This window comes from Botrytis fragariae (assembly GCF_013461495.1).
Source record: "Botrytis fragariae strain BVB16 chromosome Unknown tig00000112, whole genome shotgun sequence".
Taxonomy (NCBI): domain Eukaryota; kingdom Fungi; phylum Ascomycota; class Leotiomycetes; order Helotiales; family Sclerotiniaceae; genus Botrytis; species Botrytis fragariae.
The window spans coordinates 1,577,770-1,602,059 of record NW_023500997.1 but is presented as its reverse complement, the minus strand read 5'-3'; the positions used below and the strand labels follow the sequence as shown (position 1 = coordinate 1,602,059).

The 24,290-nt window shown below is 42.1% G+C and overlaps 8 protein-coding genes across 8 annotated transcripts; 3 read left to right on the top strand and 5 right to left on the bottom strand.

Moving 5' to 3' along the window:
- Positions 1-1,307: 1,307 nt before the first annotated feature.
- On the top strand, positions 1,308-2,286 carry Bfra_008039 (putative methyltransferase domain-containing protein; the record flags this gene model as incomplete). Its single annotated transcript, XM_037338404.1, has 3 exons — positions 1,308-1,481; positions 1,536-2,117; positions 2,191-2,286. 3 exons carry the CDS (start codon positions 1,308-1,310, stop codon positions 2,284-2,286), a joined length of 852 nt encoding a protein of 283 aa, XP_037190467.1.
- A 3,993-nt stretch (positions 2,287-6,279) lies between these two features.
- On the bottom strand, positions 6,280-6,830 carry Bfra_008038 (uncharacterized protein; the record flags this gene model as incomplete). Its single annotated transcript, XM_037338403.1, has 2 exons — positions 6,280-6,680; positions 6,746-6,830. The coding sequence occupies 2 exons, from the start codon at positions 6,828-6,830 to the stop codon at positions 6,280-6,282; spliced, it is 486 nt and encodes a 161-aa protein (XP_037190466.1).
- Positions 6,831-12,782: 5,952 nt separating this feature from the next.
- Positions 12,783-15,224, bottom strand: Bfra_008037 (putative atp-dependent permease mdl2 protein; the record flags this gene model as incomplete). Its single annotated transcript, XM_037338402.1, has 1 exon — positions 12,783-15,224. The coding sequence occupies one exon, from the start codon at positions 15,222-15,224 to the stop codon at positions 12,783-12,785; it is 2,442 nt and encodes an 813-aa protein (XP_037190465.1).
- Positions 15,225-15,715: 491 nt separating this feature from the next.
- Bfra_008036 (putative hsp90 co-chaperone cdc37 protein) lies at positions 15,716-17,360 on the top strand (the record flags this gene model as incomplete). The annotated part of the gene is made up of 3 exons (XM_037338401.1): positions 15,716-15,739; positions 15,838-17,178; positions 17,232-17,360. 3 exons carry the CDS (start codon positions 15,716-15,718, stop codon positions 17,358-17,360), a joined length of 1,494 nt encoding a protein of 497 aa, XP_037190464.1.
- Positions 17,361-17,697: 337 nt separating this feature from the next.
- On the bottom strand, positions 17,698-18,522 carry Bfra_008035 (putative clathrin light chain protein; the record flags this gene model as incomplete). Its single annotated transcript, XM_037338400.1, has 3 exons — positions 17,698-18,135; positions 18,195-18,412; positions 18,480-18,522. 3 exons carry the CDS (start codon positions 18,520-18,522, stop codon positions 17,698-17,700), a joined length of 699 nt encoding a protein of 232 aa, XP_037190463.1.
- A 466-nt stretch (positions 18,523-18,988) lies between these two features.
- Positions 18,989-20,478, top strand: Bfra_008034 (putative duf618 domain protein; the record flags this gene model as incomplete). The annotated part of the gene is made up of 5 exons (XM_037338399.1): positions 18,989-19,054; positions 19,110-19,141; positions 19,197-19,288; positions 19,387-19,587; positions 19,634-20,478. 5 exons carry the CDS (start codon positions 18,989-18,991, stop codon positions 20,476-20,478), a joined length of 1,236 nt encoding a protein of 411 aa, XP_037190462.1.
- Positions 20,479-22,017: 1,539 nt separating this feature from the next.
- On the bottom strand, positions 22,018-22,555 carry Bfra_008033 (uncharacterized protein; the record flags this gene model as incomplete). Its single annotated transcript, XM_037338398.1, has 2 exons — positions 22,018-22,213; positions 22,341-22,555. The coding sequence occupies 2 exons, from the start codon at positions 22,553-22,555 to the stop codon at positions 22,018-22,020; spliced, it is 411 nt and encodes a 136-aa protein (XP_037190461.1).
- A 1,038-nt stretch (positions 22,556-23,593) lies between these two features.
- On the bottom strand, positions 23,594-24,149 carry Bfra_008032 (uncharacterized protein; the record flags this gene model as incomplete). Its single annotated transcript, XM_037338397.1, has 4 exons — positions 23,594-23,707; positions 23,764-23,824; positions 23,916-24,000; positions 24,142-24,149. The coding sequence occupies 4 exons, from the start codon at positions 24,147-24,149 to the stop codon at positions 23,646-23,648; spliced, it is 216 nt and encodes a 71-aa protein (XP_037190460.1). The 3' UTR covers positions 23,594-23,645.
- Between the last annotated feature and the right edge of the window lie 141 nt (positions 24,150-24,290).

The window sequence follows — 24,290 nt, the reverse complement described above, 5'->3', positions numbered from 1 at the left end:
ATTTAGAAACTGAGGAAATTCAAACTTGAATTGCTGAAACAGTATCAAGAGTTCAGTTTGGAGAGTAAAAATCTTCATAGGAAGGTATAAAAAGACCAGAGTTTTGTGCCGAAATTATAGCGCGTCGCGTCAATGGACTTATCGCGACATTAAGCGCGCCACCAACAATGGAAACTATCGCCCATATAAGAGAATGTAATTTACTTCTCAAGTGGATTAAGGAATTAACAACCAGTAGTCATCCCCCAGGACATTGATTGTTGAATAAAGTAGCTGAAGAACTTTGCATATAACGAAATTACACGTTAGACGATGTGTTACTTATCTCTTTTGAGCCCTCACCACAATATTCTCCTGGCCAGAATTCAATTCCACAATTTATTCAACGATATCCACATTTTAGATTTGCTATTGGGTATTGAATCGAATCTATGTGGATGGCCAGAGCAATAAAAGAAGTATTTGGTGTGTGGTTTGACGCGTGCTGAAATGTGGTTGAAGAGCGGAGAATCAAGCAGAAGAATGCACACGTCGTATTCACTTCAGCCACTTTGATGTTGCAACATTCAGCCCCCTCAAAATTGACTTGCCGCAACGCTATTGGGATAATACAAGTTTTGGTGGCGTGGTACTCCTCAGTTAGCGGCGTTGCGCCACAACTTACATTGTCAAATTTACAATCCAATTCTACCGCGTAGACCTGTAAGTACCACTTCACTTTTCTACTTTGAAGTATTGGCACCCACATCGAGCCTTGAATTTGAAAATCTGATTGGGTACTTAGGGTATGGTTGATCTGTTTGCATAACCACGTTCCACAGATGTCAGTTCCAGCAAGGAATCTCGACGACGCCTCCTCAGCTATTTATCCTATTGTGCCTCTTTTGTTGATGGATTTATCGTATCGTATATCCCACTGTGATAGAACAGGATGGAAATGGTCACGTACATGGTCACATGCGTTACAGGTGTAGAAGCAAACGGCATCACTGATGGGAAAACTTAGGGTGCTGCTGTCCCTCTCGTGCAGGAATTATGCAGGGTCAACGTCACCCCATAAGAAGAGGGAGAGTGTGGTACAGTTTCAAGTGGACTGAAGGGAACTCTTTTTTCTCTTTCTCTCTCCTTGGTTTTCAGTTTTGAGTTTAATATAAAACATTCGCAACCTTCTACCTTGTCCCTTTTCACTCGCAGCTTATTTCTGGAAGTTTTACTTTGCTTCATAGACTCATAACTTCTGGTGGAGAAGAATTGTTCTTAAATCGTTTGTTACTTACTACTCAAGCTATTGAAATCAGTATTACAAAATGGCTAATGGGAATAATGCGGACATTGAAGTCAAAATTGAAGAACGAAGTACGAACCTTCCATGGTATCAACTCACTATTCCGTCTACGAAACTCGATGGAGCAATTCGCGAGTTGCTCGAAGACTACGCGGGAATCCCACTTTCCGAAGTTGAGCCTCATGTTTACAATATTGTCAGAACTTCCTCTCTTTTGTGATTTCTGGGAAATTAACGATTCTATTCATAGCGTAAACGTGCCTGGAGTATCTTTCCCTATCCTTGTATAGGGGCTTTCCAATTCCTCGACATCGTTATCACATCCTCCCCATACTATCCTACACTCCTCTCGCGGTTAGCTTCTCCAGGTACCAAGTTCCTCGATCTTGGTTGTTGCTTTGGACAAGTCATTCGACGACTTGTCTACGATGGTGCTCTGCCAGAAAATCTTTATGGTTGCGACTTGCGAGCCGAGTTCTTCGAACTTGGCTATGATCTCTTTAAGGATAAAGATAATTTGAAGAGTACGCTCTTCAAAGCAGATATATTTGATGAGGATAATGTGGATATGAAAAGGCTTGAGGGAGATATTGATGTAATCTATGCCGGCAGTTTTCTCCATTTGTATGGATGGGATGATCAGGTTAAGATATGCAAGATATTGGCAAGGGCTATGAAGAAAGAGGGAAGTGTGCTTATGGGAAGGCAGGGTGGAGGCAAATTTGCAAAAGAGGTAACATTTCCTCTTCACGAAGAGAACAAGATGTTTGTACATAACGCGGAGAGCTTTCGAAAGATGTGGGACGAGGTAAGCGAGACGACTGGCACAAAAGTGAGTTTTCCGTATACATTTGTCTGTCGGTAGCTCTGGACTGACTGAGCTAACCTAACCTGGCACAATTTAGTGGAAAGTAGAATGTAAGGAGGTTCAACTACGCAGTGATGATTGGAAAGGAGCGGAAGGAATGGTTTGGGTTCAATTTATTATCTTCAGAGAATAGATTGTATTTCCAGAACTTCCATCAAAGCAGATGTGAGATTAGTTATAATTAGCAGTTAGTTATTCACTTACGACATTGAAACCTCATACAATCATCTATACAAAATCAACAAACCATTATAGTTAGATCACACTTGACTGTGTAGAAAGAGGATTGTATAGTATTGAAAACAAACCGTGCCATTCGATAGAACATACTTTAATACATATTTTATTAGAGTCTTGGATAAGTATATTTAATGTTGATGGATGTCTGTAAAGCAAAACAAAGTAGAACTCGTAATGTAACGAATCGACTGAAGTATTTAGTCAAAAACAGAATTAGAAGCTTGATAAACATGATTTCGAGTTGAAAACATAATACTTGTATTACTCCTCGAAATCACTGATGATTTCAAAATTAATGGACATATCATGTGAACTCTTAATCTTACAAAACTCAGTACCCCACCTTCCCCCCATGGTTATCAAACTCTATATATTTTTAATTTTTGCCATCTCCACAACAATAACATCTCTAAAAGACGTGTGATCGGGCTTGTGGTTTAGTGGTATAATGTTCCCTTAGCATGGGAGAGGTCCGGCGTTCGATTCGCCGCTAGTCCAGTTTTTTTGCACATTCGACATATTTGTTTTTGCTTTTTTAATCGATTTTTGATTGATTTTTGAACGAGGGAGTTGGGTTGAGGTTTTTGATACCTTTTTTTGAGCAAGATGAAAACTTTTCGCGATGAGAAATGGTTTTTCCGTTCCGAGCGTTTGTGCACGGCCGATTTTAGAATCTAGCGAACTAGTCATGTGAGGGGGGAATGAGTTGTATTTGGTGTACAAAGCAAACCTTCTAATAAATCTTTTATAAGCATCTTTCAATGTACCAATTTGATTTCGCAAATCGAAGGCTTTAACTATTACAGTTCGAATTAAGCAATCTGCTCTTTTAATACTCTAATTTGGATTAATATTTGAATGCTTAGGAATAATTCCATTTTGGTGCGTAATTGATGTCGTTCGTGCGGAGCTAGCTTCGGGATAACTTCTGTATTTCTCACGGCCGCTTCATTACTTTCTTGAATTCTTTTTGGCTTTTTCGATGTTTTTTGAGTCTGTGAGAACATTCTCCGAACAAGTTTTTCTGGAAAGTTGGTGTATGGCACAGAGTTACTTTGCTAGGTCAAATCATGTGCTTGAATAATAATGACATCACATTTATTGTATTGATACTATATAGTTTTGAGGTCTCAAGGAGGAGGTTATGAAAGCTTTCTATTTTGTCTCTGCAATTCTGGGAATAGAGGTTCTGAGACTATATGCGTAGTTGCACGTGCATAATATGTGGTATCAATATCGTATAATCATATTGTCTCATGTATTGTGTCGATGTCATACAATCACAATAATCCCATGTGTTATATCGATATTGTACAATCAATTCATTTTGAGACATCTCAAAGAGATGAAGAAGGGGCTTACAGGCGGTTTCCCCTTTGTGTTAACACTCTCATGTGCAAGAGCTCTAATCAACGTACGCAACGCACATAATAATACTTTAGTAAAGCTTTAACGATCCTGATTTCCTCTGTGTCACGTTATATGTTTATACGATGGGAAAGTAGTATGTTTAAACTCTTATGCACTTATTGGATATACAACTCCTTTGAGCCTCTCCACCTATATCCCTTCAAGTCTCCTTCATTTCTTCAACCTTAGATGATTGCTGTTTTACTTCACAATCATGTCTGATTAGGAGTGGATTGAAAGGAAAATTTGCAAGTGTATGAAGTTAATCAAAGCGAATTATAACCCTATTCTTAATACCCAATATTGGAGAGCCTATTTATGTCTATGGTCAGGTATTTGCCTTCATCTTACGAGAAAACTGTTTGAGGCGGGAAATTCTGTTACGACGGCGCAATAGGATTTCCATCCAGAAACCAAAGTGGCCATGGTCAGTCAGCTTATCCTCCGCCCATATTTGATGGCCTATGCTTCCCCTTGCGTAAGGTGAGATTGTAGCAATCCACTGAAAGGTTATCAATGGTTTCTAGACAGTGGCAGATGTTCCCCTAGCAAGACTCAACTCCCATCCCAGGCCGCGCCTGACCTTTCGTTATCGATTGTTCATGAGTTCACTAGAATCCAAATTGAATCGGACGATTTGGAGTTGCTGTTCAACGAACTAGCCTTGATACGGTGGTACCAGATCCAGTAAAAATCCAAACAATTGTTCAGATATCTTGGGAGTTTTGAAATTTTGAAAGATTGATCTGTCGAGTATGCAGAATTAAACTTCAGGAGCCGGTGACAGTGATCATATACATTGCGGGGTACATCGGGATGTCTACAGGTCTGAGCAAAGCATAAGCCGAGAAGATAGAGGTGAATGAAGTTTGGAGACAAAGAGAAAAACAATGCTGATGCATGGACGGGAGGAACGCTTGTGGGAGATGTCAAAGTTTACTTGAAATTTTCAATTATTTGAATCATAAATCCGAAGAGACTAAAATAACTGCCACCTTTTGATTGTCTTGCATCTTACCAAAAAGTATGATTTACATCAGATTTGAAGAAACAATCGGATTATTGGAAGTATCAAGAGACAGTCAAACATGGCCGCCTTGTTTTCCTACGTACAGGAGGCGAAGAAAGCAACACAAGCGAATGTATCATGAAAAGGGGAGAATTTACGCTAGTGCGATAACGACCTCACCGTCACATTTCCAATGCCCAAGCTAGAAAAGCCGTATGACTTCACAGTATTTTAGTCTGTGAAATGCACTCAATATACAGCCAACCTTAACGTTTTAAAACAAGACAATACGCTGTTCCCCGCATCTGCTTCAAGATATCGTACTTGATACACGTGGTCAAATAACCTTTTTAATGTTTCGGCCTCGGAATTTTCCTTCAAAAACATGCTTTTGTACCGCACCTGTCAATGTAACGGCGTCGTCACCTTATCTTATCTATGATGTTTAGCTACAGGCTTGGCAAAGATATCGCGAATACCCCGCGCGCAAATTCATCATTAGTTAAACTCTCTTTGTATTGCGCCATACCTTGATAGTTGTTTCGCCATGTTTTACTTGCGTGAATTAAGTTTTCAAACGCACCGAAATAGAGATATCAATACCATCTCACAGTTTGGATATCGATGGAAATGTCCGTCTCGATTTCAGTTGGCCGAACGGAAGTAGGGAGACCCGAATGGCACTAAGTTGGTAGTTACTTAAAAGGGCTGATGCTATCTGGTGGATAAAGTGGACACCAAAACGAGTCCGTGGGAAATAGAGTTTGCGGAGAGTCCGTGGGGCTGGCTGATTCCCATGTTCTTAGTACGTTGTGCGGTACGTACTTTCGTTTTTTTACGTGCTACAGCTAGTATTTACTGGCACATGTTCAAATTTATGTACATTTGTGGTGTGATGGTAGAGGAAAGATAACGGCATGAAAGTTTCACCCACGCCATGGAAGTATAATCTATGGTGCTCTTTATCTTCCAGATAGTAAGATTGACAAATTTAGGTTAAGCTAAACTTCACAATTAACAAGGCAGTGGTAATTTATAAGTTCCGAGTTTCAAGAATCAGATGAATGGGTTGTTTTTGAAATGTAGACAAAGAGGATCGATCATCTATTTATTTTCATATGAAACTAAATGAATGTAGAGATCCAGTTCAAAAGGAAAAGAAAAGAAGAGTATTTATTGCACGAAGATCATCTCAGTAATTCACGCAAGTATTAAAAATAGTTCTGAAGGAGAATCTCAAATATATTTGATTCATAATACAATTCAAATGTTTCGGTATTCCATCCCGAGTTCCACAAAAAGAAATTCCAATGTACAGTAAAAGTTCTCTGTATAATACAATATGTGAGCCAAGTAAACTCGTAAATCATCGTCGTTAAAAAGCGGGCTCTACCCAGGTATCAAATATATCGCCATATACAATAGTCCAAACAGAAGCTTATCATCCACTGTCAAAGTTGATATGTCTTAGCGCCCCTCGGAATTGATAATATCTTTTCCTTGTTCGTCCTTCTTGCGATAGAATAAACTCAACACGCTTCCTCTTCTTCCTTCCCTCTCAGACCCCTCAGACTTCCTACTCGATACTCTCACTAGGAGGTTGTCGGGTTCTTCATCGTTCGAGTCTGACCATATGCTTAAAACAGATCCTTTTCGTGGTTGTGATGAACTACCACTGCGACCATGTTTGGCTTCGTGGTGAGTGCCCATGAAAGCAGAGTTGCTGATATTTCCGAACGCAGTAGAACGTCTTCTCTCACGTGTCGCCCAACTATCTCGTTCGTGGGTTGTAGTCTTCCAATCTTGTGCAAAATCATCGAAAGGAGAGTCTAGGTGTGATGAGGAGCTTGTGCTTGTATTGACTTTCTCTAGATAGTGGGTTAGTCTCTGAACTGACGATAGCCGTGAAAGAGTGAGCAAGGTAATAACATACTGAGTGATGACCCGATGGCCTGCTCTGCGAATGGATCTGTGAAAAGAGCATTTTGCTCGCCGACGGTTTGAAGTCTGGGATCCATGATGGCTAGTTGTGTATGATTGATTGATTGTTGTATGATACGCGTTTGTGTGCGTAATAATTTTGTTTGAGTATCGGAGTTGTGTATGATTTGTTATTGTTTGATGGTATGAATGGTAATCTAAATTTGTAAATCGGGGGTACAGGCTTCCTTATATACTTGCTTGTGAGATACACACTGACTCCCGAAGGGGCTGAGTTCATGTCATTAGATCTGATTATCATGTCTTAACGCGAGACCTTGTCCCAACAAGGTCTAGACGTCATACTGCCTAAGTTCTCGAGTCGACGCAGACGCCCGGACTTGATGATCGACACAACAATCATTGTGTGAACCTATCAAGATGACTACTGTGCCCTTCGCCTTCAGGTAACGGCTCCTGTTGGTCAAACATGTACTTGAGGTTGTACAATCACGAAGCGAGACGAATAGATAACGACCGACATTGACTTGGCTCTACATCATGCTGCATTGAGTAAGCATAATTTCCCCAGAATGTGATGCTTGGCGAATCCCCTCACAATTGACCCAAGAGTTATGATTGGCATTCAGAGTAACCAGCCGAAGTCTTTATCAGCAGTAAGCCATAAGGAGGAAAGATCGCTGCTAATCAGTCTGTGATAAGCAATGTAATCGACACAACCCCCGCATTTTGTGAATTTGCCTCCTTCTTGGCACGCTTGCTCTCAAATCGATAAAGTTTCCCATCATCGATATTGAGAATTTAATTGATGTCTAGCATCCCATGTTGTCAATTGAGTAAGGCATTAGTATTACCTAAAGTACACATTGATATAAATACGCAACTTTAATCACTCGAGTCATAATAGAATAGACATCCCAAAGTCACCATACCAATGTCAGAGATCTTTCACATTGCGGTGAGCATGGCAAATACGATTGGCTTGCAAGCGTCCGAGCCAATTTGATGACTAGATACACCGTTAATTTGCGAGAACCATATCAAAGCTTTTTGAGTCAGTGCCTGGGATTATTATAAGGGTTGTGGGAGAAGTTGCTGTTATGCATTAGTTGGATTTGCCACCAAGAACAGATCAGTTTGAGAGGCTCGAGTGGCCAAAAGATCCGCGCATCAGTCTCCACATGAGCATCATGACTACCGAACCTCCAAGCACCCCAAGCACCCCACAGCACAGACCCCTAAAATGTATAAAGAATGGAACACAGCGTTGACCTCAATGTATCAATAGATCTTATCGACCAACTAAATCGTTAGGATTCCTAAAACTCGATTAGACATTCATGTTTATTCTTTAATATAAAATCCAATCAATATCATTCTTATTTCAAAAATTCGAGTGTAGTAACTAACATATACTAATTATAATCTTCAGTCTCCTTTCAATTATCTAAAATCTAAATTCAGAATCAAGATTCCGCTTTATAAATGATGTATGTGACTTAAATTTCTAACCAACCAGGCTTTATTAATCAAGGCATATTGCACGGACCACATCGGTGCCCGTAGTTGGCACTTGAAGGGAGATGATGATTGTCACGAGAAATAAAGCCCCTGAAGTGACCGGACAGGAGGTCATTCGGTTCATTCACTTAAATACGCTGAACTTCAGCACAAGGGGAGCGAATTTAACCTTACACCAATCCTTTGCTCAGTAGATTTCAGAGTATTTCTTTCACAGCCTCTTTTTGACATGAACTTGTCAGGGAACAGCAGCTTATTCAAACTAAAAGCACATGCACGGAATACGACTATGTTAATGCCAAATCAACGCCTTTTCATTCTAAACTCTTGCACCTGTTTGTGCATTTTGATTTTATCAGCAGCAAGTTTAGATTCGCTTTCTCTGAATAGCCTTATGCGATACCGATTAACTTTGGTTGGCTGCTCTCTTGGTGCGGGGTAATTTTGAGACCACGATTCAAGTGATATTGTGTAGTCGGGCAGGGTCACCCATCCCGATAAGGCGAGCCACTTCAATAGAGACTGAATCGTTCGTAATAAGTAAGCGTTAGCCCCAAAGGTTAACCTTTCCAATGAGTTGCTATGTGCCATATTGCAAATGTTCTGTTTTCTTATCTGAAGCAAGAACTCAAATTCTATCAGTGAGTGTGTGGAATGACGGGACACATCTCAACGCTCAAAAGTTATAACAAATTTATTCTTCTATTGTTTAATACCAAAATCAATGTTTCCGTTATTCCATTTGTAATGAATTATCGTATCAAATTCCGGAGTATTTAAGCTAATGCTTCAAGAGATGTTGCCAAGTCACTTCTGGAAGTGTCCCATCAGGTCGTGCAGCCAGTAGTAGTCTTCCAGATCCATTCTATTCTCGAGAAAAGAAGCTACTACAGAGCCAGTTATTGTTGCGCAAGCTCAATTTCTCAGGCAACCGTAAAAAGTGAAGTCACAATAACAGTCCAACGGCATGGAGTCTAGAGAATTCTTTTGAAGGTTCAAGTAGTGTAATTACTGACAGTCTACTCGGGAAGACCAATCACAGAAACCTAGAGTCAATTTTTGGAGACGAAACAGCTGATCGAGATCTTCCATTCATCCCCACTAACTATATTGACAGGTAACGAATGTTCTTGGCGGCGGAAGTTGCAGCACGGTGCCAAGTATTTATACTTTAGTCAGAGTTTGAACATCTTGGAAATTGACTCCAATGAAGTCTAATCATGTTTATACAGACACGCAGAAGATATTTCATTGTATGGTCTTCAAGGAAGTGGAACCAGCCGGAATTCGGACAGAAAGTCAATCTTGCTATATCGTATGATACAAGGTCAAAATCAACGTCTAAACATCGACCCAACTGATCAATCTTGTAATCATGAACAGCTAGCCTCAAATAACCAGTCAATGCGACGATTTCATTGACCACCCATCTTGTATTTGTACCTCAATGGGTGGGAGGTTTAAAATAGTGCTATAGTTGAAGAGTATGTTGATATTGCTATGGCTTCATGTAAATATAGAGACTAAACGAAACTACTGCTTCAAGCGGGGTAAAGCCGCAAGGGCCTATCATATAATATTTGAGAACGCCTGGGAAACCATAAGCGACAAGCGTCCTGCTACCGACCAGTCAAAAGTGTGCTGATTTTAAATGAACTACATGAGGAGACAATACTGACACGGACGATGATGATCGTGAAACGATGAGAACATGACATGGCTGTATATTCTGAGCGGAAATTCCATCCGAAACCAGAGACGATGGCCCCAAAATTAGATCAGAGCTGTAGCTTGGCGTCGTCACTCTATTTGATTTGAAAAGAGAGCAGAAAGTGTTGGAAGGAAGGAAGAGGATTGAGAGATGTGTTTCCATAGGAAGACTGGGAATTTTTCATCTAAGAAGCTGACTTGATGTCTAAATTCAAGACTCATTGAGAAGCTGAACAAAACATTGAAATCTTACACTTGGCACCTTCTATATCATATTCGGTTCGGCTGCGGAGTCAGCATGGCTATTTTGTATCATCCTAGATCACTTTAACAGTGTCTGCGTCAGAATGCTTGTAAGAAGCAGGGACTTTCACAATATCATGAGGTGTGCCAGGGATTTCCCCCTTCATGGGATTGGATACTGGTATAAAGCTCGTTCGAGGCATGATAGTAGTCAACACATTTGGGCTCAGGCCAAATATCCTTGGCAATGAATGGTTGTTCATGCGTGGGAGAATGGATTGAACGCAATAATACAAGCGCTACCTACCTTGGTAGCTACACCTAGACAGCTACCGAATAGAAAATACCATCGCACAATTCGAGATGGAGGTCGTATTGAGGATTAGGATTGAGTTATATTCTAAGTGTGTCAAGACATGATAAGAACACCTCTGACATGGCTATAGTAGGTATTCATGACCGTCCAGTATCTCATGGACCAAGGCGGCCACCAGGGAAATAGGTACCTGGTTCGTACAGGCATTCAACACAGATAACTCCCAGTGAGCGAGTACGATTCGTGAGCACGTAATCCCAAGTTTGGGGATTGATGAATCTCAGACTCATTGACTGGCAGGCAAGGCTTAACACTATACGGCTAAAAAATCTCTTCTTCTCACTTGAGAGATCTTGTTCGAATCACAGTATCGGAATCGAAGAGGAACTATGTCAGGATGGATCTCGACTAGCAGCACCTTGCTCGTTGTGAGTCGTTTACCCGCATCTATCGGGGGAGCGCAATGCCTATCGGAGCTGATCTATAAGCATCTCAAACAGACTCACAAGCGCTGCCTTCGTAACGAACTGGATCATGATTTCTGGAGCACATCGCACAAATTAGAGGGTGGATACGGATCATTGGCAAGATGATGTGACTGGTATACTGTGTACTGGGTTCATGCCATATCGGAACGGAATATCTCATCCTAAGGTCGACTTGTTCTATGACGGTGGCTTAGGTGAGGAGCTCCAACAGTAATAGGGGTAACGTGGAAACTTATTCGTGGCAGAGTTCTTGTATAAATAGTCAAGTTGCAAAATTTTCCGAGCCCTCGCTTAGCCCCCTTTCGTTGGTCCTAGTTTTGCGCACTGGATTCCTCTACTACCCAGAGATAAAATCATGAATGAGCCATTCAATCTAAAAAAGGGTTTTCAAAGAAGGTGCAACACTACTAACAGTTTTCTTAAAGTCAAGGGATCCGCTTGAGATCATGATCTGGTGGTTGGGCTTCTGCTCCATTAAAACGTGTATCACTCTGAACTGGACGATCAGATGGAGATCCGTCTAACACAGTCAACCCCATATCTAGATACTAAACTTAGAGATCAATAAACCAGTTGCTTTCAAAAATCTCCTGCTTTGCAAAGTGTCGACCTGGGCATATCGAATGCCCACCGCCTGATTAGAAACTAGCGAGTTCGGGTAAGATTGTTAGATTTATCCTTTTCATTCTGACACCTGATATGTCTCTCGGTCCAAAACTCCGTAGCTGGGTGTCCTGTGTTAGACCTAACACTGAAGGGGCTTGTAGCAATAATTCTGGTCGTAGAGTAAAGCCGTCCATGGTGATAGGCTCTTTTCACGTTTCGCATCAGATGGAAAATTCAAAACCTGCATAGTCATATCCATGCCAGTATCTATTACTGGCAGACAAGTGCTCAGTCCCCAGAGCAGGTACATAATTACGACCAGATTTATCGTCTATGAACCGTTGATACTCTAACTTAAACATGCAGTACAATTTCGGAGAAGCATTATCCGTATGGAGATTCTCATTGCCAACTTAATGAGAGCCGAGGAATGCAGTAATGCTTTCCTGAAAGATCAAGCTTGTTGGTCAATTTCTAGGTGTGACATAGAGCTAATGGCCAAAGAGCATAACGACAATGAATACTAACTTGGCTCCCGCTTGAAAGTGAACGTTGAAGAGGCTGTACTGAAGAGTATCGAAAAGAGAGGGAATCGGATCCCAAAGAATCTCGGAGGTTTCCAAGGCGCAAAAACCAGAAGTACGATAGCACTTGACGAAGGAGAAATTGCCAATAATGCACTAACTGTTGGAATTTTCTTTTTCTCGAATATCTATTCAGCTCTCACACATTTGAACCTTTTAAACTTTGAATTCGTTATTTCGAAAGTCTATATCAATGCTAGTGATTGCAATAGGCAGCCTCACGAAGCTCAACGTGCACAGGAAAATATAGAGATGACGCGTAGCATAGCAAAAAGATGAAAGTCATAAAATGTTCAAGAAAAGTGTACAACTCAATACATTATGATATGAGTGGAGTATAATACAATTGTGCTTCTCCCTTTCGGGACATACCTATAACAAGCCGGTATCAGACCCTCGCTAGTAATTAACCCTCCTATCTCACCGCTGCGTGGTAAATGGGGCTCTTCACGGGCCCCATACTATACCCACGTACGCTATAAACGCCTCGAGAATAAACAAGAAACCGAAGGCTAATATCCATACATTTCCTTCTAATTCGTTTGCTAACTCTCTCTTGGTCTACTTCGCTCTGTTATTTGTCTTTTCCAAAACAGCTTCTGTCTTAGTTTTGTTTTCCTTTCGCTCCTTGGTTCCTTCCTCGATAGCTTCTCCCTCGATAGCATCTGAATCACTCATACGCGACAAGTCGTCAGAGATCTCCTCGGACTCTGTGAAGTGACCTTCTAATTCAACGGGTCTGTGATCAGCTGCATCACCTCCACTCATTTGCCATTCCATCAATTTCGAAAAGGCCGAGTTGGGGTTGTTAGATAAAGTATTGTAGGTTCCAGTTTCAGCAACCTTCCCATCATTGCCCAAAACAATAATGTGATCGGAGCGCTTAATAGTCGAAAGACGATGGGCAATTGAAATTGTTGTATTATGCCCTCTGAGTAACGCCGCAAGAGCGGAGTTAACCAGAGTTTCGGATTCGGCGTCTAAAGCCGATGTTGCTTCGTCTAGTATAAGAATATCAGGATTCTTGAGCAAAGCTCTAGCAATTGCGATTCGCTGTTTTTGTCCTCCGGATAATTGGGCACCACGTGCTCCAACCTGTGTGTCCAGACCTTCAGGAAAGTCGCCAATGAATTGACAGTTTGCTTTTCGTGCAGCTGCGATAATCTCAGACCTTGAGGCATGGGGCTTTCCATAGGCAATGTTTTCGGCAACTGAGCCAGACATAAGAACAGGCTCTTGACCAACCATTCCAATACGACGGCGAAGAGACTTTCCATTCATTTTTGTTATGTCTTGACCGTTAATTGTAATCGTTCCCTCTGTAGGGTTATAAAATCGTAATAGAAGTGAACCAATAGTAGATTTTCCTCCACCACTAGGCCCGACAATTGCCACATTGGTACCTGAAGGGATTTCAAAGTCGAGACCGTCGAAAATAGTGACTGCTGGTCGAGTTGGGTAGGCGAAAGAGACGTTGTTGAATTTGATGACGCCTTGTGCAGACTTAACCTTAGTACCGACAGTTGCAGGAATTGTAGGCTTTCGATCTTGAAGCTCGAAAAGACGACTGGCAGCACCAACTCCCTTCATGAGTTCCGAATAAAAGCTGGAGACACCAAACAGACTTGACCCAGCATAAGCTGTATACATCAAAAAGGATGTTAATTCACCGATACTTATCATACCGTTCTTAACCATAGAGCCACCAGTGTATAGTAATGCCAATATAGTCATGTTACCAAAGAATCCACTTGAACTGAAGAATGTTGCACTAATCAATGCTTCTCGTTTTCCCAATGAGAATATCTTCTTGATTTGTTGATTATATCTGCCAACCTCTTGTGTCTCACCAGCGAAAGCTTGACTTGTGCGAACATTTCCGAGTCTCTCTTCGGCGATTTTGGTCAGAGTTCCCAAATTCCTTTGAATTTTTCGACTAAGATTCCTGATCGCTCGACCATAAAAGAACGCACCGATTGCAACAGGTGGGAACATGAGACATAGGATGCTTGTAAGCTTTAAGCTCACCCATGCCATGGCTGTGAATCCGGCACCTCCGCTGACAATGGCTCGTAACCCGTCCGAGAGATTCTGAGTAATACTCTTTCCAACAATAACCGTATCTGAACTTAATCGAGAAATAAGATCTCCAACTCGATTAGCGTCAAAGAATTCCGCATTTTGTACATAGGTTCTCCTGTATAATTGTGATCGAAGTCTGGCTACAATTCGTTCTCCAACTATTCTCAATATGATGATACGTCCATAGTTAGCGGCAGCGCCCATGGTCAGAACGCATGCGAGAGCAATGAAGAATTGAGAAATATCTAGTCCAAAAAGTTTTTCGCCTTCCGAGGGATCTTTAGTAGCCAAGTCGAGAATTTTTCCAATAGAGAACGGTATCGACATGGTTATTGATGAAGATATCAGCAGGAATACAAAAGCCAGACCGAGCCATTTCGCCTCCGGTCGAGCGATTTTGAGTAACCTCCATATTTCACCAAAAGCGGCTGTATTTCCTTGTTTCTTCCCACTACTTTGTAACCTTGCGCTCAAATTGACTTGTGTCGCCTTAGAGGCTTTCTCACTTCGTGCGAAATCTCCTTGTTCATCAATATTATCTTCCTCCTCTTCCTCGCGCCTTTGTCGTTCTCGTGTGATATGATCCTGTCTATCTGAGCCCTTTGGGGAATCTTGCAAAGGCGATGCACTGTTGAAAGGTCGTAGTTGAGATATTGCCGGCCGCCATTGAGATGATAACCCAATTCTTGATTGTTGGAGAAGACGACTTGTAGATAGTTGTGGGGTTGGCTTAGACGCGGGGCTCAATGGCGATGGCGAATTTTTGAAGCCGGATGAAAATCGTTTTGCAACCAGAGAAGGTCCGGAGGGAGTCCATCTTGAAGCTGCGGGAGCTGGAATGGGTTTCGCAACCTGCTTAAAAGCTATATCGCAGATTGAGGCCCCTCCCCAACCATTGCCTACTGTCAAGGTGCGCCGCATTGTTAAGTTTTGATGCACGGATTGTGTACTACATCCGCTGAATTCACCGATGAAGCTGTGAAAGATATAATCGCCGAACTGTCATTATTGCGTGGGAGTATCAAGATTATAAATGATTCAAACGAGTTGAAAATAATCGAAGGTTGAAGGTTTTCCTTCTAAACGGGTAACATTATTTCCTAGGAGCATATTTAGATTTATTACTAGATTTAGTTTCCGTCATCGCTTCCTTCCAATCACAACATTCATTCAGCCAATCACAACATTTATTCACGGCTTACGAAAGCTAAACGTGGGGCTAGATTTTGACGCTGTTGGCTGGAGCTCGGCTGGAATGTTTGGGCGCAAAGGATAATTGTTGTAGAACATTCGATTCAAAGAGTTATAAAGATAGAAAGGAATTCTGAAAACAGCTTCAAGAATATTCAACAACACAACTTCAAGAATATTGAAAAAGTACAATCACGAATACTTTCTAAATTATCGCCAACATGCCGATAAACTATAGTAAATGGGTAAGGTCATTCCATATACAATATTGGAACACACACCCCTCATCGTCGTCCATCCCCCACTTCGAAAGGCTGAAGGTTCAAGGCTGACAAAATATCAGGATGCACTCGAGTTGAGCGACGACTCAGACGTTGAAGTTCACCCTAATGTTGATAAGCGCTCGTTCATCCGAGCAAAGCAAAATCAAATTCATCAGCAGAGATATGAGAGAAAGAATAAAATAGATACCTACAAGTATGAGCGAATCGTCAACGATGGACTTCTCAAGAGGATAAACGCCCTTCTTGTTGCTTTAAAATCTTACAGTCCTCAAACTGATAAACGTCCGGATGACCTTGCATTTCAAGCATTGATGGAATCAACTGGCGAAGATGATTCTCCACCTCCACCTCCAGAAGGAGTACATACTCATGTCAAGGAGGCACCACCAACATACTCTAAGATGATGGCAGCGCTTATTGACCAAGTTAAAACAAAGGTCGACGAGGACAAACCAGAAAATCGATTCGAGGCGTATCTCGCCGAAATCAAAGTGCATCAAGAAAGGGTTGAGGACCTTCAAAAACAACTTGCGGTCGAACTGGAGACTTTAGAGAAAGAGGAGGGCAAGAAGATTACTAGTGAGAGTATACATACCGGATTTGACAGCTCCTTTGTAGCAAAGGCAGACCCAAAACCAACGGCCACAGAATCGAAGAAGCCTAAAGAGAAGGTTCAAGCTGTAGAAGTCCTGAATCCTCATGCCCTCGCCAATAAGGATGGCTCGAAGCCCGGCGAACAATCCTCGGGAGCCGATGCAGACGTTGATGAAGACGAAGAGGAAGAAGATGATGACGTAGAAGCTAGCGAGCTTGGAAAGAAATTTGCAGAAATAAAGATGGGTGACTATCGTACATGTCTTCAGTATATCTCCTCGAATCCGTCAGTACTAGCAGAAAGAGAGACCGATGGTTTACTTGTTTTAGCATTTAACTCCGCAATCGCAAACAAGGATGACTATGCTAGGCAATGTGTTCATCAAGCTCTATTACTTCAATACTGCAGAGCCCTAGGAAAAGATGGTGTTGGCTTGTTCTTTAAGCGTATCACTACCAAAGGCCACCAAGCCCAAAAGGTCTTCTTCGATGATGTCAACTCAACATTTGATAGAGTCCGTACCAGAGCTAGGGAAATCCAGAAGCAGAGAGCAGCTGAAGAGGGCACTGAAGGTGGAGTTGAACAAATCCAACTTCATGCTGTTGATCCTGGTACCACTATCAACATTACTGTTCCACCTGCAACGAGTGAGGATCCAGAGGTAGTTAAATCGAGAGAACTATTCGATGCATTCCCACCTGGACTGCAACGAGCTCTGGAAAGCGGTAGCTTGGATGAAGTCAATAAAGTATTGGGCAAAATGAGTGTCGAACAAGCAGAAGAAGTTGTAGGCCAGCTCAGCGAGGTAAGTTCATATCGTAGTATCTGTGTTCATATGACCTGCTAACACATATCTAGGGCGGTATGTTGCAACTTGAGGAACAAATTATTGATGCCACAACCGAGGAAGGACAGGCTGCATTAAAGGAATTTGAGGAACAGGAAAGGCAAAGAGCGTTGGATGAGAATTACGGTGATCCGGAATAAGTATCTGGATCAGGGGAAGGGGTAGATTGTGAAGGAATTAACGAAGTGGTATGAAAAGGAAACACGCCGTGCAATTTAAAGAATAGCTTGAAACCAGCAATGGTATTATAACTTTCTCAATGAGTAAATAGTAATCACAGTTCAAAGTCCAGCATTTAGGAGCAATGTTAGGTATTATAAACAAGTCTTTAATAGGTATGCGTGTCTGTGCCATTCATTTTTAACGCCCCTTTGCCCAGAAGATCCGATTAGGCAATTCTTGAACGAAATAAACAACCATCTTGCACGATCTTACAAGTCCATAGAGAGATCACCCAATCCACCCAACCAACACCCTCTAATATCCAGTAGCACCAGGCGCCTTCTCGTCCTTCTTTAAGCTCATCAACAGTTCTCTGAACTTCTCCTTTCCAGTACCATTTGCACCACCTCTAGCACCCTTTCCACTCAAATCAACCAATTTTGCGATACGCTCCCAGCTAGTTCCACCGGCGGATGTATCTTCTCTGCTTGCTAAAAACTCCTCAGCTTCACGACGAGTCTGCGCAATTGTCTTCTCTTTTTTGGTGTTGTAATTCTCGTAGAAATCATCAATGTTTTGTTGGGCAGTCTTGATAGTTTCTTGCTTCTTTTCTTCAGATCTCTCCTCGCGGGCTTGAAGTTGGAGATCTCGACGTTCGCGCCATTGCTTGATGACCTCTGGCTCTTCTTCATCGGAAACTTGGGGCTGGTAATTGGTGTATGTGCTGGTGATTTGTCCGCTTGGTGAAACATTCTAATTTTATGAGTATTAGCTTCCCTTGAAAACGAACTAGTAATGGGAAGATGATATACCTCATTGCGAGTATCAATGGCAGGGAAAGAACTCTCGAATTCATGAACATCCTCTCCTCCACCTCCACCCAACAAATCATCATCACCATCCTCTACAAATGCGGCATTGTCATTGCCAGTAGCAAACTGATCCGCATCGTCACCCAAAAGGGCCTTCTCACGACTTAGGAAATCATCGGCACCTCCTTCGAAAGTAGAGTCGCCTTGAGTTGTTTGCGCTGTAAATCGTGTTGTTAATAAAGCGTACACACTACTTCTCATTTAATCTCTCAAAAGTGAACTTACCACCAGAGTCAAAGTCCTCAAGAGAAGGGAATCTATCAGCCATATTGAAATCTAAAGTATTGGTTATGTGTAACTCTTGATTCGAAATCGCAAGCTGTCTGTTCCTAATACGATGATACCAAATGCCAATTACACATGCGCCTAAAGCCGGGGGGTGCTAGTACGGAAGTTACCGACACTAAGGATTATTTGGAGAGCTTGAGAAGGAACTCCAGATGCAAACAACATAAGAACTCACAATTCAACTGAGTTTTCCCTTTTCACATCAAATCGAGTAGACATAAAAGATCATCAATATCTGGAGATTATCTCTAGAAATTTTCATCTTTCTATCAACTGATTCTCGCCATTTAATAAGTGATATCTGGATTGCTGGTGTATAACAAAGCCGTTCTTTTACCTTGTAAATTCAATTGAGCAAGCAAACGCCGACAAGCAAACACTTGAATACAAACAAAAACTCCATTGAATACTCGCCATTCCTTTCCACCAAGTCCCAAGTAAGAAACATGGCCTACAACGATGATGCAGTTCTGGCAAAACTTTCCGCTTTGAACGAGACACAGGAGAGTATTGTAAGTACCGTTCTTGGATCCCAGGTAATGACAGGCCGACTAATCTGATCTTCAGGTCACCGTTGCGCAATGGATCATGTTTCATAGGTAGGCAGATGTTATTGACCTCGCCGACTTTTCAATGTGCTTATCCTTTGTCTAGGAGATATGCCGACCGTACTGGACAACTTTGGCTTCAAAAATTGAAGGATTCTGGAAGCAACAAAAGATTGAATCTGGTATACCTCGCAAACGGTGGGTTATCTCCATTTTAACTCGAATTTATCTCCCCAAAACGTGCAAACATATGGTCCATTTATCTAGGTCATGTCTAATGGTTATGTCTTTCACAGAAGTCGCACAACAATCCAAAGCTCGGCGCAAGGATGATTTCCTCATTGCATTTTCTCCCGTAATCGCAGAGGCTACAGCCACAGCTTATAAGGGAGCTACAAGCGATGTTCAAAATAAGCTGAAGAGAGTCGTGGAAGTTTGGAGACAGAGACAGATTTTCGAGATTCCTATACAAGAGGCAGTCGAGGCTCGAATCGAGGGTAAGTCGGTCTGTGGGTATGAAATAGCTTATACTGATAATCGCAGAACTAGAGAAATCAAGATCTTCAAACAGGAAAGGATTGGGCGGATCCCTTTTCTCCAACAATTCATCGTCGGCGCCAAGCGAACTTCAACCCCTTGTAGGACCCCAACAAACAATATCCAAATTGGTACTTTCTACAAAGACTTCTACGAATTCTGCGAACAATGATTACGAAAAGCTCACAGGTCCAAATACGCCAACTCCGTCTCCGCCAGTCCATGCTGCTCGACTCAATGGCCTCCTCAAGACTTTGGCAAATGCGGAAGGAGCTGTGGCTGAAGTTATCAAATCGCGTAACTTGCTGATCGAAGGATTGGAGAAATTGCTAGAGACAAACCGTAATGCCCTAGCCGAAGAAGAGGCTCAGCTCAATCTGCTCTCCTCGCGACGTAATGAAATCGACACTAAAAAGAGGGATGTGGAAGACAGTATTATGCGGGGCTTCGCAAACAGCAGCGAGAGTACACCCGCAGATGGCAGTCCAGGAAACCAAATGGGTACTCCTAAATCCGAACCTGACCGTCCGGAAGTTGAACCTCTATCACCTCCATTGCGCCCCATGAAGGAAGAACCCACTCAACAAGAGTCACTTCCAGACTTTGACCTCAATTCCTCGGCGGCTGCTACTAATGGTTCGATTTACACATCCCAATCTATGTCCATGTCACCAACTTCCGGTTTGGATTTGCTAAGTAGTGTTTCTACTAGTTATGGACGCAGCAACTCGATGAGTAGCATTAAGAAGAGGAAGTTGAATGATGATTTTCCGGATATGGGAGGGGATGCTATGGAGGGGTTAGATGCGGATGTTGCGGAAATGTTGAGACAGGATAGTGCAGGTGCTTGAGACGGTAAGGAAGGAAGGGAGTTTAAAGATTGGAATTAGATGTCTACTCCAGGGTTGGTGATCACGAAGTTGGGGATGTAGGATATGTACTGATATAATGAAGCGGGGAGGAGCTTTTATCGCATCAGAAAACGAAAGATGCAAAATTCAAGATTGTCGAATATACCATGGTTTGCGGATACAATGGGTGGCAGGGATAATGGGACAATTTGAATTGAATTAAATCAAATTGTACATGTTCGAAGGATGTGCCAGAGACATGGGGTGAGACCTTGCGTAATGTGATGTGACTTGATATAAAGTTTGTGAATTTTTGCTATTCGAACCTTCAAGAAGAAAAGATTTTATATGTCTGCAATGATTACCCGAACGAATTTGGATATTCGAAACTTAGTTGGAAGATGGTTGGTATTGCTGACTCAATGTTCGTGTAAGATATTATATACTGCGCTGGAGATGTACTGACCGTCATGCCCGGTTCTATGGTCATTAGCTAATCTTGTTAAGTCGTGTGGAGTTTGGCTGTTAGGCTGCTTGGGAACTGTGGATTTGTAATAGACTATGGATGTCCAGAAACCTCGAAACGCCCCTGAAATTTTTAAGAGCCCTGAAAGAATTGAATGGATGGGGAGGGAACTTATATGTATTTCCTTTGGGCTTATAGGTGAGTTTTGGAGGAGAAGTAGGTGGTAAAGTGAGGGATGGTAAAATTGCATGGGCGAAGGAGTTGTATGAGCACAAAATAAACGCGATGTATCCATGGCGGCCAATGGAAACGGATATGGCTTGTGCGTTGTCAGGGTTTTCGTAGAAACATGGCACTCGCGGTGGACAGACGCGAAGTTGAGGGGTTTGTTAATGTGTAACGAGTAAAGGGTTTTCAGCTTATGTGTGGGACAGGGAGGGTAGTAGAGGAGCGTAGATGGATGGTGAGGAAGTGAGAGGTGAAGAAGTGGGATTTTTGCGAAATGAGCAAGAAGGGATTCCAAGTTGATTGTTTCTCATGGTTTCTTGACGATCAATCGAGACATTTAATCCATGATTTTGTTGATAGAATGGTACCCCCTTACTGTAGCCAAAGCATAGGAAAGGACGAATTCGAAGAGTTGAGATGTCAGCGAGTATGGTGAGTATAGAGCGACTATCGTGTTGAGGATGTATATTAATCCTTGGGCTAGGAATGCGATGAGAGTAAAGTAGGAGATAAATGATCATTACTTTGGATGCTGCAGTAAGATTATTTGAAGCGATGAGTTGAATGTTATCGATGCACAAACACTAAAAGCAACTGGATGAAGGGTATGATGGCGCGTGCATTAAAGGAGAGTGAAGATGAAGGGAGGCGAGTTTTAGAAAAACGAAAGGAATTTGCTTGGGTCGAGACATTACGAAATTCGAGACGCAAAAGACACTTCGATGTCAGTTCCTCAGCTCCGGATCGATATCATAACAAGTTCGTTCACAGTGTGATTCAATCAGCCGAGATGAAGCTTGATTGATAGAGGAAGAGTCAGATTTAATTTCATCTTGGTACTAATTTTAGTTGACGTGCGCCTCTATCTCCTCCTCTAGTTCCTCCTTCAAGAGCCTCCATTCATCCCACCTAGTATAGAAACTAGCTGGCAATAGACTGATAGTGAGAATCCACGAACAAAGGTATGAGATCTCCTCGTGACCTTGTGCAAATGATGTGGGCATAAGGATGATCGAAATGTTGACTATGCCATGTATGAAGCTATAGTATATTTGTTAGCGTTGGAGCATAATATGGAATGCGTTTGGGCAAATACAATCTGCATGCAAATAGCCAAAACGTATGTATAAGTATCTGCTGGATAAGCAAAATTGTAACTAATGCCTACCAAAAATATGGCTTGACAGCCCCCTCGCATATGCCGCTTGACTTTATTAAAAGCCCCACCGGCTTGTCTATATAGAAGCGCCTCATCAATTCATGGGTAGTGGCAACATAGGCGATAACCCGGTAGGTAAATGGTAAGTTGGCACGTCGTAGGCTTGGCTCCTCGCGCGCCAGGAGATCGTGAATAGTAAGAAGTGGCTTGTTTTGTTCGTTCATGTTCACAAGATAAACCGACTCGGAGTAGTGAATACAAGGAAGGTAATCACGATTACAATGGAGATAAATATTGATTGAAATGTCTATGATATTGTTTGTGATTCTTAACCAATAGTAATGGTGGGGCAAGGGTAATGTATTTGACAAACGAAATGGAGATTATTAGTACATTCTAAAAAGAACCTTTACTTAAGCTTATTGTTAGCTTAGCTTAGATTTATGTTCAGAGCCAGCGAGAAAACCATGACAACAATATTTTGCGAATATCATTCATATCGTAAAAGGGGGTATTGTTTCTCTCTCGCTGTAATAGATTATACGATCTAGGGATTCTTGAATCTTCAGGAAGGGGTCTGGAAGTCATGAGGAAGTTCCTTTTTGTATTTATATTCCAAAGAACAAGGTCTCTGAGAACAATCTGTGTAATTTACATCAGATTACTATGTATAGTGTACAATCTGATGTATCTAGCTTCTGGGCTGTTCTTATAGTAGCGTGGAACTGATCATCAGATCATGTGATTCGATTATTGAACTCAGGTTGAACTCAAATGTAGCACTGTGTATGAACGGTGAAGACATTGACCGAACAGCCTTTTACTTGCTAGAAAGTGTCTAATCGCTCGTCATCATCTACCTTCCCACAAGAAGAATTTTTGGAATGAACCAATACCAGGATAAAAATATTGAACCATTTCGATGATGCGACATGAGGTCAGGCACGCTCAGAAACATGTGTAGCCAATGTTAAACTTGAATATCTCACACACTTGTGATGTAGGACTACCTAGTAGGTATTGTTGTGAAGAAGCGTCATTTTTCCACAGTATGAGATAATTAGACGAAAATTGAAGAGGAGACTTCACAAAAATCTTGAAATTTGAAATGACTCCTTGCACAATGATTGTTCTGACGTGGGACTGAGGAGGTACATATATCATTGAGGCCAGTAAGGTGTTGCATTTCCATGGGGGTTTGTCGCCAAGTATTCGAGGTATAATGAAATTGATCTATCCTTTGACTTCAATGTACACCGCCGCGCTCCTCGAGATCCCAAGCATCCACATACTCTGTCGTTTCACTCGCAACCTCTATCCCTTTCCGAACCAAGTCTTGTGTCCAAAAACCATTCTCGACATCATGTACATAGATCCTATTGTTCCAATATCAGTCAAACCGTTCCTGCCTCTTATAGAATGCTATACATACCGGCGAAACCTCCCCAAAGAGCGACGTAGTATGGGTAGAGCAGGATCTTGCTGCGAGAAGTCTGCATAACTTATCAGAATTGTCCTTCATTATAGCCATAGGTATTTTCTACCCCCACCCCCATGCCTGGGAATAGAGAGCAATTTACGTACTTGGTTCCATTGACGAACGTGCTTCTTAGCACCTTCTTGGAAGAGCGCCTGGTAGTAAGGAACGCGGTTCTCGCGGAGTTTGTAGCTGTTGGGTTGAAAGAGTCAGTAAATGGTCTTGCAACAATTTCTCGCAGGTTCGGTGAAGGGTTGAGTCGGGTGTAGCCATAATCTCCGCAACCTCTCGACATATACCACGGCCCTGTGAAGACTTAGGATTGTTACTTACCCAGCCATTGTGTCTGTATTCAAGGCGTTACTGCGGTTTGTTTGGGGTATTCGAGGAAGTGGTTCGATGTTGAATTCGCAGGAAGCTCGGATTCAAAGCCGCGCTAGTGTTTATGACTAAGCATTTTCAACTTCCAAAGCAGCCCCAAA